The sequence below is a fragment of the Chelon labrosus genome, assembly GCF_963514085.1.
Source record: "Chelon labrosus genome assembly, chromosome: 11".
Lineage (NCBI taxonomy): Eukaryota > Metazoa > Chordata > Actinopteri > Mugiliformes > Mugilidae > Chelon > Chelon labrosus.
This window is the reverse complement of record NC_140344.1, coordinates 29,403,352-29,419,617: the sequence shown is the minus strand read 5'-3', so window position 1 is coordinate 29,419,617 and position 16,266 is coordinate 29,403,352. Positions and strand designations below refer to the sequence as shown.

General features: G+C 43.5%; 1 protein-coding gene across 1 annotated transcript; it reads left to right on the top strand.

Moving 5' to 3' along the window:
- Positions 1–3,658: 3,658 nt before the first annotated feature.
- trhr2 (thyrotropin releasing hormone receptor 2) lies at positions 3,659–15,418 on the top strand (the record flags this gene model as incomplete). The annotated part of the gene is made up of 5 exons (XM_084554873.1): positions 3,659–4,290; positions 5,752–5,884; positions 7,240–7,391; positions 9,505–9,628; positions 14,888–15,418. The coding sequence occupies exons 1-5, from the start codon at positions 3,896–3,898 to the stop codon at positions 15,416–15,418; spliced, it is 1,335 nt and encodes a 444-aa protein (XP_084410999.1). The 5' UTR covers positions 3,659–3,895.
- Between the last annotated feature and the right edge of the window lie 848 nt (positions 15,419–16,266).

Below are 16,266 nucleotides of genomic sequence, written 5' to 3'. Positions count from 1 at the left end.
TCCTGCAAATTATTAAGAATAATTAGAAGTTTACAGGCTGCTCATCCTTTAATTCATTCATTCATTCATTCATTCAAAGCCTTTTATTTAAAGGTCTTTTAATAGATTCCAGATAAATAAATAAATCAATTTAGATGTGTGAGGAGATGTTTCATTCTTTGTGAACACATTAAACTCCATCAGTTCACGCCCGCTGAGCAGCCGATGTCTCTGCACAGCGGCTTCTCTGTCTCAGCTGGAGTCCGTCCATCGTGGTGACCTCAGGTCCGCTGCCTTCAACACATTTGATCAGAAATCTGTCATCCTCAGACAGGAGGCCGCCCTGGACTCTGTTAATGATAGTTTTAATTAGAAGGACGAATTCACTGAGGAAATGAAACCGTCAGCACAGACGCTGGAGAAAACTAATTTGATTCTGTGTCACTGAACTAAACCTCCTGAGGGGAAAGAAAGAATTATTGTGTGTCCTGCAAATATTTATTCCATCAGGTTGTTTCTGAGCTGATTCAGGCGACTAAGTCAGACTTACTGCTTTATTTTAGTCTCATTAACTGTGTGTGATGCTGCAGAGCTGAGACAGTGAGCGCTGGTAGAGACTCAGGATTTTAAAACTCAAAGGATCAGGAACAGGAGCTGTTCACTGTCCACATTTTATGTGTCCACATTTCTGTCTCAGGTGTCCGGTGAGAAGTCGTTCCATATCTGAAGAAGCTGTGGTTCATTTACAGCTGATCATATTTAAAGTCACAGGTTTTATTAATCAGATCAAAACTTAACTGAGGGCATGTCTGATGGTGTCTTAGTGTCTCATGTCTTGTCTTGTCTTGTCTTGTCTCGTCTTGTCTCATGTCTCATGTCTCATGTCTTGTTTTGTCTTGTCTTGTTTCGTGTCTCTCGTCTTGTCTTGTATCTTGTATCTTGTGTCTCATGTCTTGTCTTGTCTTCTCTTGTCTTTTTTTGTGTCTCTTGTCTTGTGTCTTCTATCTTGTGTCTTGTGTCTTGTGTCTCATGTCTTGTCTCATCTTGTCTTGTCTTGTATCTTGTGTCTTTGGTCTTAGTGTGTGGTTTAGGAATAAAATAAAAAAAGAAAGAATAAAACACGAGGACATGAAAACAGCTGATCCTGCGTCAGGTTATTGATCAGTGGGGGCGGGGGGGCAGGGGTGAAGGGTCAAACAGCTGTGATGGCCGAGTGGTTAAGGCGTTGGACTCGAAATCCAATGGGGTTTCCCCGCGCAGGTTCAAATCCTGCTCGCAGCGACGTTCATCTAGTTTCCTGTAATAATATAATTTATACTGGAGAATGGAGACAAGCTGGACGTCTGAAGGACCTGGACCTTTTTGTCTAAACTACTCATGATGCTTCTGTTTGATCATTTTAGCATCTACTGGTGTCTACTGGTATTTACTATTTAATGAAACTCCATAGAGCTGGTACCTGGGCTGCCACTGCTGTAGTTTGTCAGGTGGGGGCCCCTGTGGCCCCTGTGGCCCCTGTGGCTCCTGTAACCGTTGTTGAAAACTCTGTAGAACTGAGAAAAGACCCAAGTTCATGTTCATGTCTGAAGCTGAAACATCTGCTCATTATCTCCTCTCAGCCTCATTAACACATGAAGCCAAAAAATAACAGCTGTGTTTTTTAGGGTGGATTAAACTAATGAGATAATATCGACTCAGTTCATTCTTTAATTCACAAGTTAACGAGTAACGGCTCAGACACTCACAATGTTAAACTCTTTGGATCAGACTTTGAAATAAAATCTGTGTCACATGGAGATCTGAAGAACTGCTGAAAAAAAACAGCTGATCAGCGTCTGGTCAATGATGAATGAGTCTCTGATGAGTCTATCAGATAAAGCTTGGTGTCGTCTGAACACTGTTTGGATAAAAAATGCTAAGCTATGCTAGCTGCTTCCACCTGTTTCACGTCTTTATGCTAAGACAAGCTAGCTGATTACCCCTGTTTCATGTGACTATGCTAAGCTCGTCTGGCTGTTTTTATCTGATCCAGTCTTTATGCTGAGCTTAGATAGTGGGTTATGCTAAGCTAGGCTAGCTGTAGCCCTCTGATCCGGTCTTTATGCAAAGTTAAGCTAGCTGTTTCCCACTGGTTCATGTCATTATGCTAAGCTAGGCTAGCTGTTTCTCGTTGGTTCATGACTTTGTGCCAAGCTAAGATAGCTGTTTTCATCTGATCCAGACTTAATGCCAAGCTAAGCTAAATGTTTACTTCTGTTTCATGTCATTATGCTAAGCTAGGCTAGCTGTTTCCATCTGAACCAGTCTTACTGCCAAGCTAAGCTAACTGTTTACCTCAGTTTGATGTCATTATGCTAAGCTAGGCTAGCTAAACCAGTCTTTAAGCTGAACTTTAACATGATCAATGACTCTAATATAATCGGTTTCTATTTTTTGTTTATTTCTCATGTTACTGTGTTTTTTTAATCATTTCCAGTTTTGTATTTTTGTGCTCAGCTAACTCTCGTATTTACACACTGGCCACTTCATTAGGTACACCAGTGAAACCAGTCCTGCTTTAAATCTAGTCTCCATGAAGGTTCTGGTGTTCAGCTTTAGTTTCTAGATGTTGATTCTACTGGGTTTCCATTGTCGAGGTTTGTAGCTTGTTCCAAAATATGGATCATCTCCTCAATTCAGTCCAGTTTAACAGCACCACAACGTGAATTACCTCCTTTCTGATGCCGGTTCTACGGCTACTCAACATTATTTAGATCAGAATGACTTCACTAGTGTACCTAATGATCTGGACAGGGAGTGTGTATTCACGTAGGGTCGTTTCCATTCATTTTTCCATCAGCAGTGCTCCTCCCACGGTGATGGAGAGACTTCAGTCGATTACATTTCATTTGACGTCTGTCTCCATTTATTAGAGGCAGGAGGAGAGACTTGTTTATATGAAGCTGTGGAGACCAGATCATTGAGGAATGGTGTTTGTGTTTCCGTCTTTCAGCAGCGTTAAAAACCTCCAAACAAACCTCGGGGCTCTTCAGACTCACAACACTTTGTCCTCTGATAACCTCAAACCCCATTTAAAGCTGAAAAATGGTTTTAATCAGATTTTGCTCTCCAGGATTTCAGGAACGTGGCTGAAACTAGATCAGAAATGCACCAGGAGGCATCAGAAGAGCATTATGATATAAAAAAACAACAACAACACACTTTTGTGTATTTGAACATTATATTGAAAAGATGTTGATGCACTAAAAGCAACATGTGAACATTCTTCTGTCCTGGATCTCATTCCAGTTTCTGCTCTGGCTGTTAATGTGAAGAGAACGTTGGAGGGACGATTATTTAAAATTACAGCAGAAAGGTCAGAAACACTTTGAGAGCTGTGACTGGTGGGCAGAGAAACAGCTTCAGGAGCATGAGGTCACTGGTTCAGTCCCAGAACCACCTGAAACTTAGCAGCTTGCTTGGATGAACTTGGCCATCATTAGTCTTTAGTCGTAACGCAGTTAAATGACCTGATCATAATCTACAGAATATAGATTGACCAGCTCACAGATATTAGTTTTTCAGTCCGTCTTTTTTCAGTCCGAACAACCACAGAAACTGATTTTTTCTCCAAAGAATAAAAATAAAAAGGGGAAAAAACACAAAATTAAATAAACTGTGGCCAGTAAATAAATATCTGATGCATCAAATATGAGACAAAACAAAAATCACATGTGGAAATGTATATTACATTTTGATTTTCTGAATAATAAGTAATAAATGCCCCACTTTTCAGATTTCAGGTGACTCCCTGGAGGCCTGATAGGTGATTTAATCTCCTTAAATCAGATTAAACGATGTAAACCGAGAAGAGGAACCATGGCGACACCTCATCACCTACCGTTGACCAAATGAGCGTTGGCTTTGAGTAACAACCATGTCAGCAGACGTTGCCGACAACGTGAGCTCCAGACTCGACACCCCCACCAACATCTCCCTGAGCCCCGGCGGTGCCGTCTCCGAGTCCTTGGAGTACAAGACGGTGTCGGTGTTCCTAGTCCTGCTGGTGTGTGGCGTGGGCATCGTGGGTAACATCATGGTGGTCCTCGTGGTCTTCACCACGCGCCACATGAGGACGCCCACCAACTGCTACCTGGTGAGCCTGGCCATAGCCGACCTGACGGTGCTGGTGGCGGCGGGGCTACCCAACGTGTCGGACAGCCTGACGGGGACGTGGGTGTTCGGCCACGCCGGGTGTCTGGGCATCACCTACCTTCAGTACCTGGGCATCAACGTGTCCTCCTGCTCCATCACCGCCTTCACCGTGGAGAGGTGAGGCCCGGACCGTCAGCATAGTCGCTAAGCTAACTACGAAGCTAAATGAGTCTCATCTAAGTACTCTGCTAGCTAAATGAAGTTACTGACCTCTGACCTTTGACTGACACATATTTAAACAGTGGACAGTAGAGTGGAGAATGGATTAGCATTTAGCATTTAGCTAAAACTGTTACCTGGATTCACATTTCTGCTGCAGATAGAAGCGTCATTAAACTAAAGAGAGAAAAACTCTGATGATATAAATTAATGTTGGGGAAGAAAGGAAGGGAAAGAGGAAGGTAGGACTAGTTTAACTCATCACTCCTCTTCCTCAGATCAGCCCTGTTGAGTAGGTGGTCTTTAATGTGACCCAGGACTCATTGTGTGTTCACACTACCAAAGGAAGGAGGTCACATGTGTCCCAGACCACCTCCACATGTGGACTGACACCAGATCAGTGTTCACACCTGGAACTGTTTAACCTGGACACTAGAGACCAGATCAGTGTTCACACCTGGAACTGTTTAACCTGGACACTAGAGACCAGATCAGTGTTCACACCTGGACCTGTTTAACCTGGACTCTAGAGACCAGATCAGTGTTCACACCTGGACCTGTTTAACCTGGACTCTAGAGACCAGATCAGTGTTCATACCTGGACCTGTTTAACCTGGACTCTAGAGACCAGATCAGTTTAATAACCAGGTGTGAACAAGGCCAAAAAATCTGTGTGAGGAGGAGGTTGGTGTGGATAGATGGGTCAACAAAACCATGCAAAAAAACCCCAAAAAAACCTGTCTGCTCCTTTAACTCCTGCTGCAGCTCTTTAATTTAAAATCTAACCTGACTGGTCACTGTTCAGTATTTCTCTCCTTGGCTTTCTGTTTAAGATTCAGGTTTTAAAGACATCTCAAATCATTTCCTCTACAGCTCCTTTCAGAATAAAACCCCTGTATATCAGTCTGGGTGCAGTTTAACACCTTAAGCCTCGGACTAGACTTTGAAAGTTTCACCTGAAGAAAACTCTGTGGATCAGAAATCAATCTCCTCGTCTCCATCATGAGTTCAGAGTGTGATCTGAAAAAACTCTGTCCTAAAACGAACAGTCAGTTTTAACGTCAGTGACTCAGTGAGGCTGATGTTAAATGATCCAACTGAAAATATTATTCACTGCTCTTCACTGAATCAGCCACGCTCACCAACCTTCGTAAAACAGAGTGTTTTTATAAGTGCCACAGCATCCAGGATGGAAAGGGTTATTAATAATTAAACTAAGCTGCAGATTCTTCACATATCAGATCAGTCTACATTTCTTCTCTCAGAAATGAAAAGACTCCTCTGTGTATTTGATGCCTCCCGCGTCGATGACTAATGAATGAACACAGCATGAACACAATCAAACACCAGCTCCATATTTTTAAAGGTCTCAGCGTTGCGTTAACAGCTCAGCTCTTCCTACGTCCCGTTCTCCTGTAGGTACATCGCTATCTGCCATCCGATGAAGGCTCAGACGGTGTGCACCGTGTCCCGGGCCAAGAGGATCATCGCCGGCGTTTGGATCTTCACATGTGTCTACTGCATGCTGTGGTTCTTCCTGGTGGACATTCAGGTTAGAGAAACAAACAGATTCATATATAGATTAAATTCACCAGAGAAAAATAAAACGTTAAAGTTAACAGCACTAAAAACAGCCGTTAACCCTTTAACCACTCATCTGTGGTGAAACGTCTTCTCAAAAAGCTCTACAAGTCCAGTTGCCTTTTTTGAACCTTTTTTGGATATACCATGACCTGGATGACTGAGAACCTTCACAGACTTAACCCTTTAATGATGAATACATCAATCTGATCCTGGATGTCTGCCCCCTGGTGGATTTATCCAGGCGCTGCAGTCACTAGCTTTTGGCAGCCGTTTCCAAAATGGCCGCCTTGAACAACCACGCAAACTTGATTGTTTTTCCGAAATATAAAAACGAGAAGACTAAAGAAATGTTCCAAATACAATGATCTTATCATATCTTAGTGTTTTGTGTTGTATTTTATCACCTTTTATTTGATCTGATTGCATTTTATCTTAACGTGTTTTCCCGTATCATATCGTATTGTATTGTTTTTTTGTTTTTTTTATTAATATGTTTATTAGGAGGTAAGGCACATCAGAACATGAACTGACGTCAAATTTACATTGAGTATCACATCACATCTGTGTCACAAAAATATATATAGACATATTGATACCACAGAAATATTGTGCATCCTGACGAATGAAGAGCAAGGCATATAATCTACCTCCTAGGACATTTTTTTTAATTTTGCGGCCCTCAGGAACCTATTCGGGCGAAACAAGAAACAATACACCATTTGAAAAAGAATAATAAATGAATAAATAACCAAAAGACAGAAGAGAGAAAAATAGTTTAAAAAAAATAAAATAAAATAATAATAATAATAATAATAATGTAAAATATAAAATTAAAATTAAAATAAAATAAATAAATGGGGGGGGGGGGGTCCATCAATCCGTATTGTATTGTTTTGTGTTGTATTTTATCATATCTTATCCTAAATATATATTTATATTTCTTTTAACATCGTTCCTAATTATCCTAACATACTATGACTTAAGTAACACTTTCATTGAGGTATTTTTCCTCTACTTTTACAGAGTAACTTTCAGTTTCTGGTTTAAAGGCAGAGTGTTTGTGTTCTATGTGTGTATGTATCTATCTATATATGAGTGTATTCTCAGATGTATTAACGGTGGTGTTATTGTCGGCTGCTCTCACCCTCCACAGACGCCGCCGTGTTTCAGTAAACACATGAGTCATGAACGCAGGCCTTGTTTTGTTCAAACGCTGGTTAAATTGCAGCTTTTTAAGAGCTCTGCCATTTGTGAGAGTAGTATCATTACCACCGAGATACGAGACACCATCTCATACATCTGATCCGGCCGCTCTCTGTCCAGGTCGGCCAGGACGGACATGTGCAGTGCGGCTACAGAGTGAAGCGGGAGCTCTACCTGCCCATCTACCTCATCGACTTCGCCATTTTCTACGTCATCCCGCTGCTCCTCGCCATCGTGCTGTACGGCCTGATAGCGCGGATCCTCTACCTCAGGTACTGATGACCTGGTTATGAAGTTACTTTATGAAGCTGATATCAAACCTAAACACTGGACACAGAGTCAGGTACTAACAGGTGGTGGAGACCAAGAACAGAGCTAAAAGTAAAGCTAACATTGGACTTGGATGATCCATTAACTGGTCCATGGATGTAAGAAAGGAACCAGATTCCTGACTCACCAACATGAAGACATAGTGACATGAACTGCTTGCTTCAGGTCCTTCCACAACATTTCTATTAGATTAAGGTCAGATTGAAGACGACTGTTCCCCTCCACAGGAGTGGTCCACCAACAAAGATCACTCCATAATAGTCTGAGAGGTCCCAGAGGAACCCAGGGGAACTTCTAAGCAGCTAAAGGCCTCTCTCTCATTGGATGATGTTAATGTTGATGAATCCACTGAACAACCATGGTGTGATGGACAAAGACACTGCTCTCCAAGAAGAACATTTCTAAACATCACGTGGACAAGACAGAAGACTATTGGGACAATGTTTAGTGGACAGATGAGACCAAAGTAGAATAGTTTGGTTTAAATGAGATGAACCAACACTGCATCATTCCAGCATCAGAACCTCAACCCTCCATCAAACATGGGGGTGCTAATGTCCTGGTTTGGGCCTGTTCTGCTGCATCTGGACCAGGACGGCTTGTCCTCATTGATGGACCAATGAATTCTGAATTCTACCAGTGAACTCTAAAAGAAAATGTCAGGACATCTGTCCATGAGCTGAATGTGAAGAGAAACTGGGTCATGCAGCAAGACAACGAGAACCAAGAACACAAGTGGTTCTACAAAAGAACGGTTAAAGAAGAACAAGATGAATGTTTAGGAACGGCCAAGTCAAAGTCCTGACCTTAATCCAATAGAAATGTTGTTGTTGGACCTGAAGCAAGCAGTTGATGTGAGGAAACCCACCAACATCTCAGAACTGAAGTGGTTCTGTTCTGAGGAATGGGCTAAAATTCCTCCAAGCTGCTGTAGACCACTGATCAGCAGGTACCAGAAACATTTAGTGACAAGGAGGTCACAGCAGATACTGGAGACAAGGCTTCTAACAGATAGAATATTTTGTTTCATGTGTCTATCTACATTGTCTACATTGGGTTCTATCTTTGTCTACTCTCAGGACTTGTGTGAATACCTGTTCATGTTTTGAGTCATTTTTATGAAGAAATGTAGAAAATCATGAAAAACGTTTGAGCAGCTCTCTACATGCTGTGAGCATGATTATATGGTGACACTAACTCTGGTTTGAAACGTTTATTTAAAGCTGAGGTTTTCCTGTTTGCTGAAATGAAAGTGGCAGCAGGTATTTTAGAAATCCTTAACCCCTTCGAACGAGTCTCTGCTGATCCGTGCTCTGAAGGAAATCCACATTCTAGAGGATGTAATTATCAGTTATTTTCCTCATTAATGAAGCTGGCTGTTATTCCAGCCACTCAGAACCCGTCCTCTGTCATGATTAACTGCGGCGCCTGCAGATACGCCTGCAGGCCGAGCATCTCTACTGCCGACCCCCTGTCATCTTCAAGCGTCGTTTAAGACATGAAAAGCTTAAAACGTGCAGACGTGAGCTGGAGGTGTTCAGGTGTTAACGCTCCCACTCCCTCCCTCACCTGAGTCATGAGTCCAGAAATACTCTGGCCTCCAGGTTTGTTGTGTCAGAATCTGTCCAACATTTTTAATCATGAATTCACACAAATGAAAGTAAAGGTAAAGTGCATTGTAAAATGACATTGCATGATTGGACTAAGCGTGCCACCGCCGGGCCAACCTCGCCCGGGGCACCCATGTGTTTTGATGATGTTGGGAGGAAATCCATGAGAACACGCAAACTTCACACAGAAAGGCCCTGAGAATCTAACCCTCTCTGCCCCGAGGTTCTAACCACTGTCCCATCGTGCTGTAAATACAGACGAATTAGCTGCAACTTTGAGTAGTAATGCATCCTTTTCTAAAAATCAGACAACCAACAAAGTCGATCCCTGCAGTTTTGCAACAGCTGCACATTTTTTGCATGCACCAGTTGTGCAGAAACGGTTCGTTCTGGTGTTTCTTTTTAGACTAGACTTGGCGCTAACGTGCTGCCTCTGTCCCTGCAGCCCTCTGCCCAACCATCCCGACACCAGCGCCACCACGCTGCGCCGGAGCTGCCGTGAAGCCTCTGACGGGGGGAAGGGCGGTCGCCAGGGTCGGCCCAAGAGCGCGCTGTCCTCCAGGAAACAGGTCTGATCCTCCTCTCCTCTTCACTCTAGTCTTATCTGAGGGCTGTCGTTTGACCCCGGCCTCGCTGGGAACACAGAGGCCGTGATTTCCTCTTAACGGCGCTCTAAATGTGTCCCTGCTGGTTTTCATTGCCTCAGAGAAGAACCTCGTGGTGGTAATGATTTCTTGTCCTCCGGCTGAGCAGTCAAAGAGCGTCTTTCTGAGAAAGCTCTGTCTCTGGATGCAGACTAATTCATTCTCTCTGCTCTTTGTTCTGGAAAGCGTCAACGTTAGAGTGTTTCTAATTCACTCAGAGTGTTTCAGCTGAAGATAATTTTAGTTCAGAATCAAATCGTTTTGTGTTTTCTGTCGGGAACATTTGGGAATTAAATTATTTGCATAGTAGTCCTGGATGGGACGTCCTGATCTTTAAACACTGAGTCCCTCTCTGATCCTAAATGTCGTAGAGTTGCTAGAGAAGATGTTTCTCCTTGACGCTGTCTCCAGGAAACTTTTCTCTTCTTTTAAACGTTCAGTGTTTGTTGTTGTTGTTTGGCTGCAGCCTTTGACTGAACCAGGGACCTTTAGATCTTCAGTCTAAGGCTCCGACATTTGGGGATGAGGCTAAATCCTGGAGCACAGACAAATGAAAAACACATCAGTTCAGTTGTTCGTCTGATCTCAGGGACGAAACCTTTCCTCCGTCCTCAGATCCCCCCGTCGGCTCGGAGGCATTTCAGCCCAACGACAACAAACCTCCCTCAGGTTTTTAAGATTTCAGAACATATTTCAAGAAGAGGAGGAACAGGAGGAGCTTGTCACTCTCCTGCAGGAATTACTCAGGACACCTGAAAGGTCAACGCTGCAGACACAAAAGGACACGATGAGCTCAGAGGTTTGAATGTCCACCTGCTGAGAGCTCAGAGAGACAGCATGTCAAACTGAATAAAGGCAGAAAGAAGGATTCATGAAAGGTCCTCAGATTTAGATTCAGATTTAAATGTCCTGATTTCTGACCTGAGACAAAGAATAGCAGCAGAAAACCTCCTCTAATGCTGGATGAGGAGGAGGAGTAGAGGTGGTGGTAACCATGGTAACCTTTACTAATCAACATCAGGTGAGGACAGAAACATGGAGGTAGAGAAACAAGATGAGCCAAGATGGAATCAATGTGGACAGAGACGATGGAGACGTGGAGACATCTTGGTCGTCTTCTAAGACTCTAGACATTCAGGACATGGAGGAGGACATGGAGGAGGACTGGAGGAGGACATGGAGGAGGACTGGAGGAGGACCAATAGTTCTCCTCTTCCTTATTCTTCTTAGGCTTCTCCTCCTCTTCCTCCTCCTCCATCTCATTCTGCTCCTCCCCCTTCTTCTTCTATGCCTCCTTCTTGTCTCCCTTCTCCATGTTCTTTTCCTCCAGTTTCTCCTCCTTCTCCTCCTCTTCCTAGTCCATCTTTTTCTACTCCTCCTTCTCCTACTCCACCTCCATCTTCTTATCCCCTCCTATGCTTCCTTTTTATCCTCTTCCTCCTCTTCCTCCTCCTTCTTCTTCTTCAATCCCCCTTTCTCCACCTCTGTGTTGTCCTCCTTCTCCATCTTGTTCTCCTCCTCTTTTTTCTTTTCCCTGTTCTGTTTCTCCTCCACCTCCTTCCTCTCTGATTCCTCTTCTTCCTCCTTGTCCTTCCCATCTTCTTTTACGCTTCCTCTTTCTCGCTTCCTCCTCCTCCATCTTCTTCTTCTCTTCCTTCTTCTGTGCCTCCTTCTCCTTCTTCACCACCTTCTCCTACTCCACCTCCATCTTCTTATCCTCTGCATCCTCTTCATCCTCCTCCTTCTTCTTCAATCCCCCTTTCTCCACCTCAATGTTGTCCCCCTTCTCCTTTTCATCCTCAATCTAGTTCTTCTCATTCCCCTCCTCCCCCTCCATCTTGTTCTCCTCCTCTTTTTTCTTTTCCCTGTTCTGTTTCTCCTCCACCTCCTTCCTCCTCCTCCTCCTGTTCTGTTTCCAGTAGGTGTGATGCTCCTCTTCCTCAGTTGAAGATGTTCTGATGTGAACTCATGCATCTGTCACATCATTTGATCTGGTCTCCATGGTAACGTTCTCATTAGTATAAAGATAAAAACATTTCATTGAGCGTCTCTGCGTTCGTCACCTGGTCGGTCTGAAGATCCTAATCTCTCAGATCCAGAGTTTACTCTCTCTCTCTCTCTCTGTCTCTCCTTCAGTAGTCGTCTGATCGTCTGACTCCGTCTGATGGAGCTTGATAAACCTGCAGGAGATGATGAGAGTGCTTTTAATCTCTGAGTGCTTCTTCATGTCTCTGATCTCCTCCAGTGAAGACAGGGATGTTCCTGGTGTTGAGTGGCGGCCATCATCACATTTAGGGTTAGGATTAGCAGCTAGCTAGTTTTAGTAGCTAACTGAGATCAGATAGGCTAGCACCTCATGTCCAATCACAGGACAGGGACGCACATTTTGAAAGTCAAATAACACACTAGTGTCGTCTCGTTAACATTTCCTCCTAGTTTTTATCATCAGATATTAGTTTCAGCTCGTCAACATCTTAGTCACAGGATAAACGGCCGTTGATGAATGTGTTTCGTCTTCATTACTTAATTGAACGTCGGCTCAGTGCATCCAGGCTTCCCTCAGTCGTGAGCAGACGCTGTTGTTTGCAAAAATAAATTCACTTGTTTGTAATCCTGGGGTCGAGCATCCTGCCTCCATGTAATTACAGTCACTAGATGCATATTGGAAATGCCACCGCGATGCTTTCTGTCTCATTATCACAGCACACAGAGGTAATTAAAGTCTCCCCCCGCCTCCTCCCGCCTCCTCCCTCCTCAGGTAGTTGTGCAGACATTTTATTTTTCTCTATTTATTATCATCTACCTGCTGAGCTGGCTCTCAGCGGCCTCAGGCGTGGACACACACCCTTATCTCACTGAGGAGAGTCGTGATATTTTATTTTTTCTGCTGTGGTTTGGAAAAACACACAAAGCCGCTTCGTCAGAGCCAAGACTGAGGAGGTGGGGGTGGATGGAGGGGAGGAGGTGTGCAGCGTTACTGGCCACTGATAAGACTAATCACTGGAGTCCTACAGGCTGAATGACCCCCCCCCCCCACCCCTCCAGCACCACCTCCTCCCAGTCTCACTAGGGTTCAGACATGTCTGAGCTGTTGCCATGGTCACCAGCCAGCGATGATGCAGGGTGGGGCGAAGGGTCAAGAAACGACACAAACTCGTGTTTCCATCTCGAAATGACTTTTACATTTACGTCATGTGTTCACTAACTGTAACTAACATTCACCCTAAAACCAAGAACAAACCTGTTTTAACCCTCCAAAAGTTGTGGGGCCCAAAAATAATATGGGGGGGGGGCCCACATCACACCTGATCCTCTGCTCCACATCATCAACACTTCCTGTTTACATCAGTCTGATCCTGGTCATCTGCCCCCTGGTGGATTTATCCAGGATCTGCTGATACTAGCTTTGGGCAGCCATGTCCAAAATGGCCGCCTTCTTGGACAAAAAGTTGTTTTTTTCAAGGAAATCTTTGTTAACGTTAACAATATGATTTAGCTTTGTTTTGAGGAGAGCTACAAATGTAAACAACCTCATCTTCTTCCAAAATAATCACCTTTAAATCTCTTTCTGTTTTCATAGATTAACGGACAAAACGGAAATTTATGTTTTTGTTATTGGAAATCAAATAAGCCCTTATTTATTTATTTTTTATTTTAGAGTCTAAAACCAAACTTGAAATACCAGAAAGTAGACGGACCCTCGGAAGACAACGATGAAGAAAAAGCAGAAGAAGAAGGAAGTTTTCACCGTAGGAGAAAGAACATTAAGATTAACTTTCTATTTTTGTTTTAAACGACAGAATAAAAGAAAAGTTTCTTTATTTTCTTTTGTTTAGTTTTTGGACTTAAAAATCAAAATCAAATCAACTCTTATTTATTATTCTTTTCTTTCAGAGTCTAAACTAAACTTGAAATACCAACAAGTACACGGTGTCACGGTTCTGTAACAATTCTGATAAAGACCAAAGTGAGATCAAGAGAAACACAAGGAACCAGCCCAGGGCTATATGTACATGTGGGCAGAGGAGATAACGAGACACAGGTGAACCTAATGAGGGCGGAGCCAAGGAAGAACTTTACAAAATAAAACAGGAAACACAAAGAAAACCAAACAGGGTCACAGGAAATACTCAACACAGGACCATGACACATGCCCCCCCAGCCCCCCAGCCCCTGAGCCCCCCCCTCCCTGTAACCCTTCACCCATCCTTATCCGTATATCAGTCGTCTCCTTTTTCTTCCTCCTCTCACTGACTGACACTTTCCTTTCTGTTCTTCTTTAACTTTAGTTTTTTGTCTCCTCCTCTGTCGTCTGTCTTGTTTCTAATGACTCAATTAACCACGAAGGCTTCATTAATCACCCTCTCATTCATTACTGGTGTGTCATGCATCGTCTGACGTTCTGACTGATGACTCAAATAATCACGGAGCGGTTGGAGCTAATCTCTGAAATTAGAGCCGTCATCATCTCGTCTTACTGCCGAGGCCTCCGAGGCTTTCGCTTCGCTGCTCGTGCGTCTCTGTGTTGATTGTTGTGGATGAATATCAATGTGATTTTCAAAACTATTTCCAGACCCCCGCGTCTCATTAATTAGTTTATTCTCCAGTTGTATCACGTAAAGCTCCGCGTCTCCCTCACAGCTTCACATCCAGACTCAGTTCTTATCTGGGATTTTATGACTCTGGGGTGAGTTTCAACCTCTGCATCACCTGGATAGTCCTCCAACCAATCAGAGACATTTAGATTAATCAGATGACTACTGTTACTCTTCTGTCCATCGCCACATTAAGCCCCGCCCACACACAATCTGATTGGCCCAGCAGATCTTTGCTGGAGCAGAATCAGAAACAACATGTTTTCAGGGAGGTTGTTGTGTCTTCCAGGTGACTTAAAGCAGGAAGTTTATCAGCCCAAAAACGTTTTCTGAAGCGTTTCATACACTCAACTATTAAAAAACCTTAAAAAGCTAAAGGTATGTTTGATTGGCCCGTCCGATCTTTGAGAGACTCTAACAAACTGTAGGGCAGAGGAGGATGATTTGTCTTTAAAGATTCTTTGCACTTGATTTTTAAATTCCAACAAGTCCCGATGTCTGTGTTTCTGGACACTGTCCACTGTTCTTCTTCGTTGGTTTTCTGCAGGTTTGGAGGTGTTTTTACTGTGTCTCTGTTTGCTCTCTCCAGGTGACCAAGATGCTGGCTGTGGTGGTGATCCTCTTCGCTCTGCTCTGGATGCCGTACCGGACTCTGGTCCTGATCAACTCCTTCGTGTCCACGCCGTACCTGGACGCCTGGTTCCTTCTCTTCTGTCGGACGTGCATCTACGCCAACAGCGCCATCAACCCCGTCATATACAACGCCATGTCCCAGAAGTTCCGCTCGGCATTCCGAGGGCTCTACCGATGCCAGCGGCTGGAGGGGAACCAGAGGACGCTGTCCACCATCCAGACCGGCTTCACCACCGTCCGAGATCCCCGCGCCGCCCAGGTCAACGCCAACGGAGCCGAGGAGAAGGTCAGGCGGGCCATGTTGGATTCGGCCTCTGATGTGATGGCAAAGCAGAACGGAGGCAATCATCAGGAGGACGTCAACGACAGGAAGGCAGAGCAACATGAGATCAGTTTCGGCTTTGGAGAGAGTCCTGAGGAGGCGAAGACGTCTGGTGATGAGGAGACGGGTGGAGCACAGTCAACATTTAAACAAGAGAACATTTAAATATGTCCAGTCATCGTGTACATCTGTAAATACCTAAAAAAAAAGAAGAAAAACCTGCGACTTGCAGTTATTTAACGATGTAGAAGCATTTATTATTTATCTGAGCAGACAAATCTTCATTTAAAGTCTCTGAGTTTCTGACTTTTAAACCAAAATGACGACGAATCATCAGACTTTGAATCATTTACAACAACAAACTGAAGATCAGCTGAAGCCACAAACATTTTTATCTAATCAGAATCATTTTACTTAAACTGGCTCACTATACCTGCCCCCCATCCTAATATCTTACAACCCCACGTTGACTCACATCAGAGTCCAGACTCTCTGGCTACCTTTGGATCCATGCTAATACCACAGCTGCAGGTTTGACGTGTGCATTCATTCATCAGTATCTCGTGACTGAGCTCATGTTTTCTAATCTTTGCTTGTCGTCCAGTCAGAAAAGGTTAAAAGGTGAATTTATTTCTAATGTGACTGATGTTACTCACACAGGAGGATCAGACGTTCAGTCTTTATTCTTTCATTTCTGTGTTCAACATATTTTATTTGATATATTTAATATTTAATATGTAAAAAAAAAAAAAACAATATTGTATTGATGTTGTCAAGGTTTTTTTCGGGGGGGACCTGTATGGAAGCAAATAACTACAATAAGGATTTAAATCTGATAAGAAACAGGATTGAAATGAAGAGACATTAAATTTTATAGTAAAGAAAAGTTTCTCTGATTCTGCTCCAGTAAAGATCTGCTGGACCAATCAGATAATGTGGGCGGGGCTTAACAATGGATCACCTCGTGGACATTTTTTTGGTATTACACCAACTTCCCCCCGACTCTCAAATCT